This window comes from Oryx dammah, unplaced genomic scaffold (genome assembly GCF_014754425.2).
Source record: "Oryx dammah isolate SB20612 unplaced genomic scaffold, SCBI_Odam_1.1 HiC_scaffold_23, whole genome shotgun sequence".
NCBI classification, from domain to species: Eukaryota; Metazoa; Chordata; class Mammalia; order Artiodactyla; family Bovidae; genus Oryx; species Oryx dammah.
In genome coordinates, this window is record NW_024070207.1 from 130770799 (window position 1) to 130784686 (window position 13888).

Below are 13888 nucleotides of genomic sequence, written 5' to 3' on the forward strand. Positions count from 1 at the left end.
CCACTCACCCACCCTTCCATCCACCCACTTATCCATCCATCCACCCACCTGCTTATCCATCCATTTATCCACCCACTTATCTATCCAGTCACCCACCTGCTTATCCATCCATCCACCCACCTGCTCCCTTCCACCCATCCAGCCATGCACCTGGGTGATTTCCATACCCATGGCCGTTGTAAACAGCACTGTTATGAAAATTACAGTAGAGTCTTTCTTGGACGACTCGTCACATATTGCGGGTGTACACGTAGAGTGGGGCAAGTAGGTCCCACGGAACTTGTATGTTTTACTGTTTAAGCGTTAGTCACTTAGTCGTGTCCAACTCCTTGCGGCCCCATGGACTAGTCTGTCCATGGAATTCTCTAGGCAACAATTCGGGAGTGGGTTGCCATTTCCTTCTCCACGTTTGCCTTTTTGAAGAACCTGCTCAACTGTTTCCCACAGCAGCTGCCCTACTTTACCTTCGCAGCAGCAGCGCCACAAGGAGCCGATTTCTCCACATCCCTGCCAGCACTTTTTCCCCTTGTACTGTCATCAGCGATGGCAGCGATGAGCACTATTGCTATCCTCGTGTTTTCTCTTTTAAGGGAGTAACATTTTTCATTTTTTTAGTCTGGAGACTGCACGGTGGGATGATTTAGCTTGCTGCCCTAAAGCCAGAGGGGACGTGCTTGGATGTTGTTAGACACCACCTCGTGTTGGGTAGCTGCGGCCCCTGTGGTGTTTCAGAGCAGGTGAGGTGGTACTAGCAACAAGAGAACACTCCTCAGGGTCCCGGAGGCCGCACGTCCAAGACCCTGGCGGGGGCACATTCAGCGTCCGGTGAGGGCTCCTGCTGGGTCTGGGGGTGTCGTCTCGCTGTGTGACCCCGTGGTGGGAGGGACAGGGAGCTCCCTAGGGAGTCTTTTATGAAGACGTGCCGGGGGCCTCCACCTGCGTAACCTGTCCCCTCCCAAACGCCCCCACCCCGACACCATCACCCTGGGTGGGGCTCCAAGGACCCACCGCTGGCACCCAAGTTCTCCGATGTGAAAGTCCCAGAGTTCTCTCTCCTGCATCTGTGGGTCTGTGCCACCCGATTCAACCAAGCTTAGCCGGTAAACACCGTTCTCAGTTGAGGCTAGTGGAGTCTGTGGGTGTCGGACCCATACACAGAGGTCCGACCGCAGGAAGGCAACGTGGTTCTCTGCGAGCACGCTCAGTCGTGTCTGACTCTTTGTGACCTCACAGGCTGTAGCCCATCAGGCTCCTCTGTTCATGGGATTCTCCAGGCAAGAATACTGGAGGGGGCTGCCATTCCCTTCTCCAGGGACTCCTCCTGACCCAGGAATAGCATTAGAATCTCCCGGGGCTCCTGCATTGCACGCAGAACTCTTTACCGCTGAGTCACCGGGGAAGTCACTGGTTGTCTGAGGAGGCTGTACAAATAGCTCAGGAAAGTGAAAGGCAAGGGGGAAAGGAAAGATATGCCCAACTGAATGCGGAATTTCAGAAAACAGCAGGGAGAAAAAAGAAAGCCTTCTTAAATGAGCAATGCAAAGAAATAGAGGGAAACAACAGAACAGGAAAGACTAGACATTTCTTCAAGAAAACTCGGGCTATCAAGGGAACATTTCATGCCAGGATGAGCATAAAGTACAGAAACAGTAAGGACTGAATAGAACCATAAGAGATGAAGCAGAGGGGCAAGAATACACAGAAAAACTGTCCAAAACAAGATCTTAATGACCCGGATAACCACGACGGTGTGGTCACTCACCTAGAGCTGGAGAGCAAGGAGTGTGAAACCAAGTGGGCCTTGGGAAGCATCACTACAGACAAAGCTAGTGGAGGTGATGGAATTCCAGTTGAGCTGTTTCAAATCCTGAAAGATGATGCTTTGAAAGTGCTGCACTCAACATGCCAGCAAATTTGGAAAACTCAGCAGTGGCTACAGGACTGGAGGTGGTCAGTTTTCATTCCAATCCCAAAGAATGCTCATATTACCATGTAATTTTACTCATTTGACATGCTAGCAAGAATTATGCTGAACATCCTTCAAACCAGGCTTCAGCAGTAACTGAACTGAGAACTTCCAGACACTCAAGCTGGGTTTAGAAAGGGCAGAGGAACCAGAGATCAAATTGCCAAAAATCACTGGATTACAGGAAAAGCAAGGGAATGCCAGAAAAACATCTACCTCTATTTCACTGACTATGCTAAAGCCTTTGACTGTGTGGATCGTAACGAACAGTGCAAAATTCTCCAAGAGATGGGAATACCAGACCACCGGACCTGCCTCTTGAGAAATCTGTATGCAGGTCAGGAAGCAACAGTTAGAAATGGACATGGAACAACAGACTGGCTCCCAATTGAGAAAGGAGTACATCAAGGATGTATCTTGTTACCCTGCTTATTTAACTTCTATGCAGAGTACATCAGGAGAAACGCTGGGCTGGACGAAGCACAAGCTGGAATCCAGATTGCCAGGAGAAATATCAACCACGTCAGATATATATATGACCCCACTCTAGTACCAGAAAGTGTAGAGGAACTAAAGAGTCTCTTGATGAGGGTGAAAGACGGGAGTGAGGGAACTGGCATGAAGCTCAACACTGAGGAAACTAAGGTCATGGCATCCGGTCCCATCAGCTCACGGCAAATAGATGGGGAAACAGTGGAAGCCGGTACCAGACTTTATTTTCTGGGCTCCCAAATCACTCCGGATGGTGACTGCAGCCACAAATTAAAAGACGCTTGCTCCTTGGAAGAAAAGCTCTGACAAACCTAGACAGCATCTTAAAAAGCAGAGACATCACTTTGCCGATAAAAGGCCCATACAGTCAAAGCTATGGTTTCTCCAGTAGTCATCTGCGGGTGTGACAGCTGGACTATAAAGAAAGCTGAGCGCCAAAGAATAGGTGCTTTCAAACTGTGGTGCTGGAGAAGACTCCTTGGAGTCCCCTGGGCTCCGAGGAGATCCAACCAGTCCATCCTAAAGGAAATCCGTCCTGAATATTCACTGGAAGGACTGATGCTGAAGATGAAACCCCAATACTTGGGCCACCTCATTCAAAGAGCCAACTCATTGGAAAAGACCCTGATGCTGGGGAAGACTGAAGGCAGGAGGAGAAGGAGACGACAGAGGACGAGATGGTTGGATGGCGTCACAGATCAATGGACGTGTTTGAGCAAACCCTGGGAGACGGTGAGCGTGCTGCAGTCCGTGGGCGGCAGAGACGGACACGAATCAGTGACTCACACAGACGCCCCTCTCCCAGAACCAGGGTCCCTGCAGGGGCACCAACACCTACCCACTACCTCCAGGTTAGGAAAGACCCACTGTCTTTCCATCACTTTCTCAAAAGAGCACCGTAGCTTAAAAACAATTGCTTTTGTGAACTGAAGAATCTTCCAGCCGATGCAGGAGACCAGGGTTCAATCCCTGCGTCGGGAAGATCCCCTGAAGGAGGAAACGGCAACCCACTCCAGGATTCTTGCCGGGAGAATCCCCCGGACAGAGCAGCCTGGTGGGCGACAGCCACACGGTGGCAAATTGGACACGACTGAGCAACTAACACTTTCACTTGCAAACGAGTCAAATGCCTCTGAGGACCCATGCTCTCTAGGGAGTTATGTTAGGATAGTAACAGCATGTGAGATGAACATCTACAAATGACCAAGTGATTTCAAAGACGCTAGAGTATGCGCAGCTTGTGACATAGCCTGAAGAACTTGAAAACAAAAAAAACCCCCATGTGAGTATGGGAAACATGAGTTCATTGGAAAAAAAGATTTTATTTTACCATAAAAATGCAAACTGGAATAAACACCATCTCTCCTAAGGTGGACGTTACAGCTATTTTTAAGTATTTCCGAGCTTCCCTTGGAGAAGCTGACAATTATAAAATTTAACAAGTTTGCAGCCTTAAATCTGAAACGTTCCAAGTAAAAATAATTTAGCAAAACGGCTTCTTAAAAAAACCACACAGGCTAACCTTGACTAGAAATCAAAGCTAATTTTAAACCAACCTGCTTTTTTGTTTTATGCTGAATGACTTGAGTTTGTAAAAAGTGAACGTTTGGGACCCCTGTGTACCACCTGACGCTTTTTCTTTTGTACGTTGGATGACTTGAATCCGTAGAAAGTCAAAGTTTGGGCCCCTTCTGTATCCCGACTGCACCAGCCCACGCCCGAGGAGTTTCGTGTTACAGCGCCCGCAGCTTCGTTCCGGTGACTTAACCGCGTTAACAGCCACTTGCCTTTGGCATCCCACCCAAACTTCATCCCCAAGAGATTAACCCTACAGAAAAGGGGGAAAAACGAAACAAAAAACAGGAAAATCAAAAAGCAAACCAAAGACCTCCAGCGAGAGGCTCCCTGTTAATGCCCGGTGGGTCCGCGGCTGCCAGACTGGAAGCCGGTACGTCCCCATCACTGCGGCCTGGCTCTGCTCCCGTGAGGTCAGGACACGGCGTCTCCTTGAGGGTGGCCCGATGCCGCGCCGCGGGTCTGGCTGCGCCCCGCGGGGTCTCCGACGCTCATGGCTCGCAACCCCCTGAGCTTCTCCTGATCCAGGGAGGACCGGCGACATTAAAGCGACTGGATCAACAGTTTGATGGGAAACCGAAGCTCGTGATCACGAGCCCCACGCACGAGGGCCGCCGCCTGGAGGATACTCTGACAAAAAGCCTGGGGCCCTGCGCTCCTCGCCGGGACGCTCCCCGGGGGCGCGTGGCATGGCCGGTCTCCGGGAAGGCGGCCGCGGGGCGCGCGGCCTGCATTACCTATTCCAGGCGCTGCGGTGGCGGCCGGCGGAGCCCGAGCGCGGCCTGTCGTCGCCCCGCCGATGCCGGCTGCGCTTCCGGCTGGAGCTAGCCCTGCGGTCCCGCTCGCGGCCGCGGCTCTGGCTCTTCTCCCGCCGGCTGCGCCGCTCTCGACTGCGGCTGCGGGACTTGCGGGGGCGGCCGCGCTCCTCGGGGCTGGCACTGCGGCCTTGGCGCGAGCGCTTGCGGTGCGCCCGCCGCTCCCTGCGCGGCCTGCCGTCCTCCCGGCTGCCTGCCCGCCGCCGCGGCGCGCTGCGCTCCCGCTTGTGCCTGTGCTCGGCGTCGCCGCCGTCGTCCCGGCCCGCTCCGTCGCCGGCCCGGCCGCCGCCCCCCCCGCTGGGCTCCCGGTTGCACTTGTCTTGCTCGGAGCGCGCGTCCTTCCGGGGCGCACTCGGCTCGCAGGCAGCGGGCGCGGCCTTGGGCTGCTGGGTGTTGTCCGGGATGCAGGCCAGCACGGCGGGGCACCTCTTCTCCGAGTGGCTGTCTTCCGGGCCTCGAGGGTCCTGCCCCTCCTTGCCCGGGGCCGCCGCCTCCTCCTGGGTGGCGGCGGCAGCGGGGGCAGCGGCGGCGGTGGCGACGCTCCCGTTCACGTTCTGGGGGGCGGCCGGCCGCACCGCGGGCTCCCGGTCCCGGGGCGCGGCGCCGGCCGAGGCCGACACAGTGTGCAGGATATCCAGCACCGGCCGCAGCAGGTCGGCGGGGGAGGCGGTGCCTGGCTCGGCAGCGGTGGCGCGCGGCTCGTCCGCCTTCTTGCTGAGCAGCAGGCTGAGCAGGCGCGCGCGCAGCTCGCGCTCCCGACGCTGCAGGCCCAGCGCGCGCTCCTTCTCCTCCTCCACGCGCCGCAGCTCGGCCTCCTGCAGCCGCCGCCGCTCCTCCAGCTGCAGCCGCCGTAGGCTCTCCTCCTTGTGCTCCTGCTCGTTGAGCTTGGCGGCCTGCGGGACAGAGGGGGACGGCGGGGCCTGAGCCGGGCTCTCAGCACAGGCCGGCGCGCCAAGGACGGCCCGGCCGCAGCGCAGCCCGCTGGGTCCAACCGCACTGCGAGTCCTGCGACCGGCAGCCAAGGCTAAGTCCGGCCAAGGTCTCGGGCACAACCCTGGGGAGGGGCGCCTATCCGGGGCCGGGCCCCTCCGGGTGGCACACTCAGAGGCCATGATCATCAGCCAGGAGGATGCCTGGCAAAGCTCCTGGACACAACCTTGTGGGGTAGGGAGGGGCGCCTCTCAAGGCAGCCCAGGCCCCTCCAAATGGCACGCTCGCAGACCACGATCGTCAGCCAGGAGCAAGCCCGGCGAAGCTTCCCGGCACAGCCCTCCTGAAAGGGGGCCCTCTCGGGTGGACCAGGCCTCTCCGGGTGGCACGCTCTGCGGCCATGATCATCAGCCAGGAGCAAGCCCGGCAAATCTCCTCAGCACAGCCCTGGATGGGGGGCTCCTCGAGGGCGGCCCGGGCCCCCCGGTGCACGCTCCCTGCCACACGGGCCCCAGATTACGGTGCGGACAGTTGACATCCCGCGTGGGTGTGGGAGACGTGGAGACCTGGCCTGCTCAGGGTCTTCAACGTTCACCACGCAATAAGAACACGTGGCCACAGCTCTGGGCATGCATGCTGCTCTCCTTCCCGCAGACTGGTCACAACTGTAACCAGATGGCAGGTGAGGGTCGCCCCGCGCCTGCCTGGGCTCCACGCGCGCCACCCGCACAGGGCGGCTAACTAGCTTCACGGCAGTGGGGGTGGGAGCACAGCCCGGCTCCGAGGGCTGCCACGGGGACTGTGCCTCGTCTGGGGCCCGCCCCGTCCTCTGGGGCGGTCGGGGACGCCTGGCCTGAAGGACACTGTCGCCATGGGCGCTGCGGGACCGCGAAGAGACTCGTGGGGCCAGGCGGTGGCCCTTCCATCGCTGGCGAGGCTGCGGCGCCGGGCCTTGGAGGCCTGGACGCGGGGACGTGGGCCCACGGCGCTGCCACTTCTTTGGGGTACAGCCCGGGCCTGGGGCAACACGGAGCGCTGCAACCGCGGTCCCCCGCGATGAACACCATCCCCAGGCTAGAACCAGGCGCCAGCGAGGAGCATGTCCGTGAAGGCCGGGCCTCCCTCCAGGCCGGGCCTCCCAACGGCCGATCCTCCCTAAACATCCAGGCATCCCTATAGGCGGGCAGGCCATGTGGGCGGGGCATCCCCAAGATAGGGCATCCCTATAGGCTGGCAGGCCCTGTGGGCGGGGCACGGCCCAACGTAGGGCATCTCTATAGGCTGGCAGGCCCTATGGGCGGAGCTTCCCAGAGGTGGGGCATACCCGCGGGCGGGTCATCCCTGCGGATGGGGCATCCCTATAGGCTGGCAGTCCCTGTGGGGGCGTCACCCCTGTGGCGGGGCACCCCTATAGGCTGGCAGCCCCATGTAGGTGGAGCTTCCTGAGGGCGGGGCGTCCCTATAGATTGGCAGCCCCTGTAGGCGGGGCTTCCCGAGGGCGGGACGTCCCCCTAGGGGGCGGTACCTTGGCGCGGCTCAGCAGCTCGGCCACCAGCCTGATGGACTGCAGGTTGCGCTGTGCCAGCAGCAGCTTGCGCTCCTCCAGCCGGATCCTCTCCTGCAGCTTGCGCTGCTCCTCCGCCTGCATCTTCTCCAGCTTCTTCTGGCTGCGCCGCAGCTCGCGGTCCCGCTGCTTCTGCTCGCGCCTCCGCAGCTTCTCCTCGCGCTTCCGCTCGCGCTCCTGTTCCTCCAGCTCCTTCTGCTTCCTGCGCGGGCGGGCGGGACACCACGGCTCCGTGAGGGCGGCAGGGCCCGGGCCGGCGATCGCGGCACTTGGCTCCTTAGCGCTTTGTCCGCACAGACATCTCAGCCGCGGCCGAGGACCCCAGGAGCGAGGGGCGCACAGGGCGAGGCTTTCCCCATGTTTCCAGGGAGAGCCTGGCTAAACTCGACCCCAGCCCAGACACCGGAACAAACAAGGCGGACGCGTGGGAAGCCGAGTTTTTCACCAGATCCAGCTGCTCCTGCAGGAACCACAGCAGACGAACCAGGACGGGCCGCAGTGGCACAACGAGGAGGCCCTCCACCACGGGCACCACACGGGCACAGCCCGAGCGCTGGACAGGCCCTGCTCCCACTACACCAGAGACCCCTGCCCTGGCTTTCCCATCCCAAGGCCCCAGCCCCGGAGCTGGAGGGGAGCAGGAATGCACCCGGTGGCAGGAAGGTTCTAGAAGCACCCAGCTACTGGAAGCCCCCAAGAGAACACACTGCATGGCCTTTCATAGAGACTTGCAGAAAAGGCACATGCTCAGTGACACAAAGCCAATCCGGCTTGCTCTGGGGAGGGGGGCGTCCCCCACTGGAGGGGCCCCACAGCACGCACCCCTGGGGAAAGCCCGTGAGGTCACCTGCGGACAGTGGCAGTTCCGTAAGCACTCGCACAGCGCCGGCCAGCTCAGACCCAACAGCACCCTTTCCTCACCCAGAAGCCAGAACCCCGGCACGACTGGGAGGGATCCAGACCTCCAGGGGCGAGAAGACTAATGAGCGTGTCCTCACGCAACACTCGCACCCCTCACACTTAACCTGCAGGCCAGGGGCAGGGCGGGCACAGCAGAGAGGCAAGGCCACCCTGGACAGCATGTGGCACGGGACGCCAAGGCCAGGAAGGGCACTCTGCAGAGGAGCCGGCATCACTCCCAGGGCGCCAGGTCAGCAGAGCAGCAGCACTGGGCGAGGAGGACGGAGGGCCCAAGCTCCAGCCACGGAGGAGGCCGGGCCACGCAGGGAGGCGAGGCAGCTCGCGAGGACGCTGGCGTCCAGGAGGCCACGCACCGGAAGGTTTCCCGCAGCAGGCATCGGTGAGGGGCTGCTGCTCAGACTGCTGGTCAGTGGCCCTGAGTGCCCAGAGCCCTCACCTGTCCAGCTAAGAGCCCGTCACCAGCAACAGGACTGCTGCAGGCCACGCTGTACCTCATTAGCAGCGAAGGACCAACTCGCTCACCCCTGACGGACAGACGCCCAGGCTCCCGGGCCGGCCTGCAGGCTAACAGTGAGGCCAACTGGGCTTGGACACAGCCCTGCACACCCGAGGGCCTCCCGGGCACCCACGGGCCCATGTTTCATGCCAGGCCAGCCCTGCCAGCCGCCTCAGCCCCATCAGAGGTACCGCCCCGCCGACTGTGAGTGTCCCCACCACGACACCCCTTGCCGCCTGAGCTCAAAGGCCACCCTCAGGGCGGCTTTCCCCACATTAATGTGCAGGTGGAGAAAAGTGCCTGTCCCGAGACCCTGCAAAGGCCGTGGGGTAACCCCTGTGACGCCCAGCTCGGGGACTGCGCACAAGGTCGATCGCGGAAGAGAGAGGACAGGGCCTGCCTGGGACCAGACCCATGGTCTGCATGCCATCTGTGCTCCCTGGTTCAGCTTGTGGTGGGCACGTCGACCCCGCGGCCTCGTCCAGTGTGCGATCCGAACTGTTCCCCCCTTGTGGCTGCCACCTGAGGCCTGCCATGCAGCCAGGACACCCCGCCCTCCCTGGGCATCTGTCCTCTCTGCAGCCACGGCCTTACTCCGGGGCTCCCGACCCCCTACCCGTGTCCACACCCTCGCCAGCTACCTGCACAGAGGCCAGCACCATCTCCGGCACCTGCCGCTCTGGAACTGGGTTCCGGGGCAGACAGGGGAAGCGCTGACCCCAGAGAAAGGCCCAAATCTGTGTCAGTGACCATCGGAGCCAAACGGTAACCAAACAGGAGCCCCAAGGCCGGAGCGACACACAAGTCAGGTCAGCCCAGACACACACACAGGCTGGTAAGGAATGAACGCCGGACCACACGCACCTGAGACTCAGCAAGTCTGCAAAACACACACGAGAAACCCTGCCCGCCGCACACACGGACAAGTGCGGGAAGAAACACCCAAGCACGGGAGTCACGATGGAGCACCAGCAGCTGCGGCTCCTTGTCCAGAACCCGGCTCGGCACACGGGCCAGCTTGCCTGCAGGGCTCACGGCGCGCTGTGCTTAGTCCCTTCAGTCCCGTCCCACTCCGCGGCACCACGGATGCAGCCCGCCAGGCTCCCCGGTCCACGGGATCCTCCAGGCCAGCACACTGCAGTGAGGTGCCTCTCCCTCCTCCAGGGGACCGCCCCAACCCGGGATCGGACCCGCACTCTGTCTTACTGCACTGGCAGGCAGGCGGGTTCTTTTCCACTAGCGCCAGAACGTCAAAGCGAGAAAGAAAGGTCGTGAGCTAAGATGCCCGACTCTCAGTTACTTCACGGGGCTCCTAAACGGCTCTTGCTGGGAAAAGCCAACAATACCCTCACTCCCCTACTTCACTGTAAGGCAGCTTCAGCCTGAACGCAAAAAACCTGTAAGTTGGAAAAAAATTCCGTGCCCGCGTCAGCAGGGTGGTGCACAGCGCCCTGGGAGGCTCAGCAAGAAGGCCAGGTGGGACGCCGGCGGTGCCCTGGGGGTGGGCCGCAGGCCCCGTCTTCCCGCGGCGTCCCCGAGGGGACGGAGCCCGGCCCCGCAGCACGCACCTCTCCTCAGCCCTCTGGCGCTCCTCCGCCTCCTTCTCCCGCCGTTTCTGCTCCTCCCGCTGCTGCTCCAGCTCCTGAAGCTTCTGTCTCTCGAGCTGCCGCTTCTTGATGGAGGCGTCACTCAGGTGTTTGGTGGAGTCGAAAGAGACCTTTGGAGGCAGGACGAGGCAGGGTTAGGAGGCGCACGCACTGTCCTGAGCATGCAGACAGCCCCGCACTCACCAGACGGCCTGCCTCAGACTCACTGCAGAGAGTGGGGACCCCCCAACGCCCTTGACCAGGGGGACCTCGGGACTGGGGGGCAGAGCTCGAAATCAGCGCTTGGGACCCCACCCGTTCCAGGACGGCCCCTTCGGCCGGAAACACCAGCGCCCCGGGAGGCCAGCCCTGTGTGCGAGAGCTTGACTCCTTCCCCCTCCTGCGGTGGGCGCCCCCCACCCTCTGCAGCCAGCTGTCTTCACCACCCAGCGCCCGGGCACAGCTCGCAGCCCCGAGGGCCCTGGCTCCTCCGCCAGCCTGACGTGGGAAGCCAGCACGAGCCAGAGTCCGTGGCGATGATGGACAGCGCCCTCATTTCAAGGGCGGCTGCGAGAGCGTTCCACTTCTCCCCACATTTCCTGAGACACAGACTGCGCTCACAGCGTGCGGGCCCCAGGCAGCCCTCCCCATGTCGGAGTCCCTTCGGGGCGCAGCCCGCCGCCCCGCCCCCCCGCACCTTGATGTTGCAGGCCACGGCCTTGCCGTCCTCGCCCTTGAACATGAGCTTCATGCCGCGCAGCGCGCTCATGGCCTGGATGAAGCCAGCGTACTCGCGGTACTGCACATAGGCCTCGAAGTTGAGGTGGCCGCCGAAGCTGAAGGTGTGGAAGTTGCGGCCTGTCATCTCCTCGCGGTAGGGGTCCAGCATGGGGATGTCCACGTTGCGGATCTCGCCGAAGCGCTCGAACACGCGCACCAGCACCTCCTCGCTCGGCTTCTCCGAGCCCGACTCCTTCAGCGAGAACCACTTGCACGGCAGCCCCTCCAGGTGGATGGTGTCCGGCCGCTCGCCCGGCAGCGTCTCGTTCATGTCCTTGGCGTCGCGGAAGAAGGAGTCCCAGTCGTGGCGCGTGGGGAAGTCGACCTTGAACTCTGCGGCGCGCACCTTGAGGATGTCGGAGAAGCCGCTCAGCTTGATGGTCTTGCCGTCCAGGCAGGCCAGGAAGGACTTGACGAGGCTCTTGTTCTCCACCTCGCCCTCGAAGCGGATGAAGTCCATGGTGCTCTTGGAGATGCGCAGCGCGGAGAACTGGTGGTGCTGAACCATGCCCTTCAGCCGCTCCATCACCTCCCAGTTGGAGATGGACTTGCCCGGCTGCTTCAGCTGTGGCAGCGCCACGCTGATGGTCATCTTCGTGATGGGCTTCAGGTACAGGCCATGCAGCGGGCACAGCTCCACCGCCTCAGACGTGTCGTGCACGATGGTGGCCGCAGCCATAGCCGGGACCTTGGGCCTGAAACACAAGACGCGCACGCCGCGCTTTCACCGCCGGCCCAGTGTCTCGCCCCCAGGCTGGCCAGCATGCGGGCCCGGGGCAGGGAGGCCCGTCTGCCCTCTGCATGCCCGACACAATGGTCGCTACGTCAGGGAAGGCCCCTCAGCCCCTCAGCCCCTCAGGGTGAGTCGCTCAGTCGTGTCAGACTCTCTGTGACCCCGTGGACGGTAGCCCGCCAGGCTCCTCTGCTCGTGAAATTTTCCAGGCAAGAATACTGGAGTAGGTTGCCCTTCCCTTCTCCAGGAGGGAGTCTTTCCCACCCAGGGATCGAACCTGGGTGTCCTGCATTGCAGGCAGATGCTTTACCGTCTGAACCAGCAGGGAAGCCCCAGCCCCTGACACGTGGGCCCTTTTAATCAGATTACACAAATGCAGGGGAAAAAAAATTGGGTTTGCAAAACTTATAGGAACACTTGCCTGCCCCAAGCCTCCATGGGCACTGAGCTGCCCCCAATACTCAGAGGCAGCTCCACCAGGGCTGGGGTGGCGGGAGCCCAGATGGGCAGGGTCCCTGCCCTCGGGGTGTGGGGGACAGGCCACCTCCATGGAGGCTGCGGACCCCTCCCTGGGGAAGGGACGACCCACAAGCACCTGGGAAGGTCTGTGCAGGAGGAAGCCCGCGGAAACAGGAAGAACTTTCAGGCCGAGAGAATGGTTGAGGGCCGCTGACTTCAGTATCTCTACGCAGGCAGAAGCACTTTCTCTGTGTCCAGATAAAACCATCAAAGCCGCGGGGCCTCTGGGAAGCCGCGGACGAGGAGCTGACTGTGCTCTCCTCCCCCTCAACCCGCTTCTCCCTACCGGTCGGACAGGTGCCTACTTCCGCAAAGCAGGGCCAGACCTGACCCACGGACACCAGACAGTAATGGAGGGGGCCTTGGGCTGTGTGCCCGCCCACCAGATGGCTCTGAGAGCTTCCGACCATGCCTGGGTTCAATCCCTGAGGTGGGAAGATCCCCTGGAGGAGGGCATGGCAACCCACTCCAGTATTCTTGCCTGCAGAATGCCACGGACAGAGGAGCCTGGTGGGCTACAGTCCACGGGGTCACAAAGAGACACGACTGAGCAGCTCAGCACACACACACACCCAGACCCGGGAGAAGCTGCAGGTATGGGGTGGAGGGGTCCCAGCTGGAGGGAAAAGCCACCTGGCCCGGGTCTGGGGCACCAGTGAGGGGGCTCAGCCTGGGCTGAGAGTGGCGACAGCCCCCCTCCACCCGCAGAAAACCTCCAGGCCTCAGAGAGAACTTGAGTCAGAGACTCCGGAAGCCGACTGCCTACTAGGAGCCCTGGGATCCCCATCTTCCCCGGTCGCCCAGCTGCCCCTGCACCCTGGTGATGACCCCCAGCCCCTTCGCTGCACCCCCATCAACACACCCCTGGCAACCCCTCACGATCCCCATCGCCTCCACCCCTCCAAATGCTCACCCCACTGACCCAACTCCCGCCTTCTCTCTCCCCAGCCGCCCTGAGGCCCCGGTAACCCCCTCCAACCTCCAGTAACCCCTAACTTCACTCCCCGCCCCGGTACAGCCTGCTTACCTCTGACCCTGGTGGACCCTGATTCGCCTGCAGAGGCCCTGTCCACCCCCCCACCCCCACCCCCACCCCGCAGCTCCCTGGAGACCTCCCCTCCTCTGCTCAATCGCCTTTGTCCCCTCTCCCAAATCCTCTCCCAGAAGACCCCGCCCCCACTCTCAGCACCCCGGGGAGACCCCCCGCAGCCCCCGGCTGTCCGTCACCCCCAAGCCCCTCAAAGGCTTTCGACCCCCGAAGCCCACACCTCCAAGTCCGCAGACCCCTGCTCCCAAGTCTGCAGGTCCAGGACACCCATGCCCCGGCCGTCCCGGGAGACCCCTGCAGCCCCCAGCCCCCGGCCCCCGGTCACCCCCAAGCCCCTCAAAGGCTCTCGACCCCCGGAGCCCCTGCCCCCAAGTCCGCATACCACGAGACCCCCTGCCCCGGTCGCCCCGGGAGACCGCTGCAGACCCCGGCCCGCGGCACTCCGTCACCCCCAGGCCCCTCA

The 13888-nt window shown here is 61.7% G+C and overlaps 1 protein-coding gene across 1 annotated transcript; it reads right to left on the minus strand.

Annotated features, from left to right (window-relative positions):
• Positions 1-3760: 3760 nt before the first annotated feature.
• Positions 3761-11840, minus strand: AKAP17A (A-kinase anchoring protein 17A). The gene is made up of 4 exons (XM_040266415.1): positions 11043-11840; positions 10328-10476; positions 7304-7544; positions 3761-5741 (listed from the first exon to the last, which is right to left on the minus strand). Exons 1-4 carry the CDS (start codon positions 11802-11804, stop codon positions 4767-4769), a joined length of 2127 nt encoding a protein of 708 aa, XP_040122349.1. The 5' UTR covers positions 11805-11840; the 3' UTR covers positions 3761-4766.
• Positions 11841-13888: the final 2048 nt, after the last annotated feature.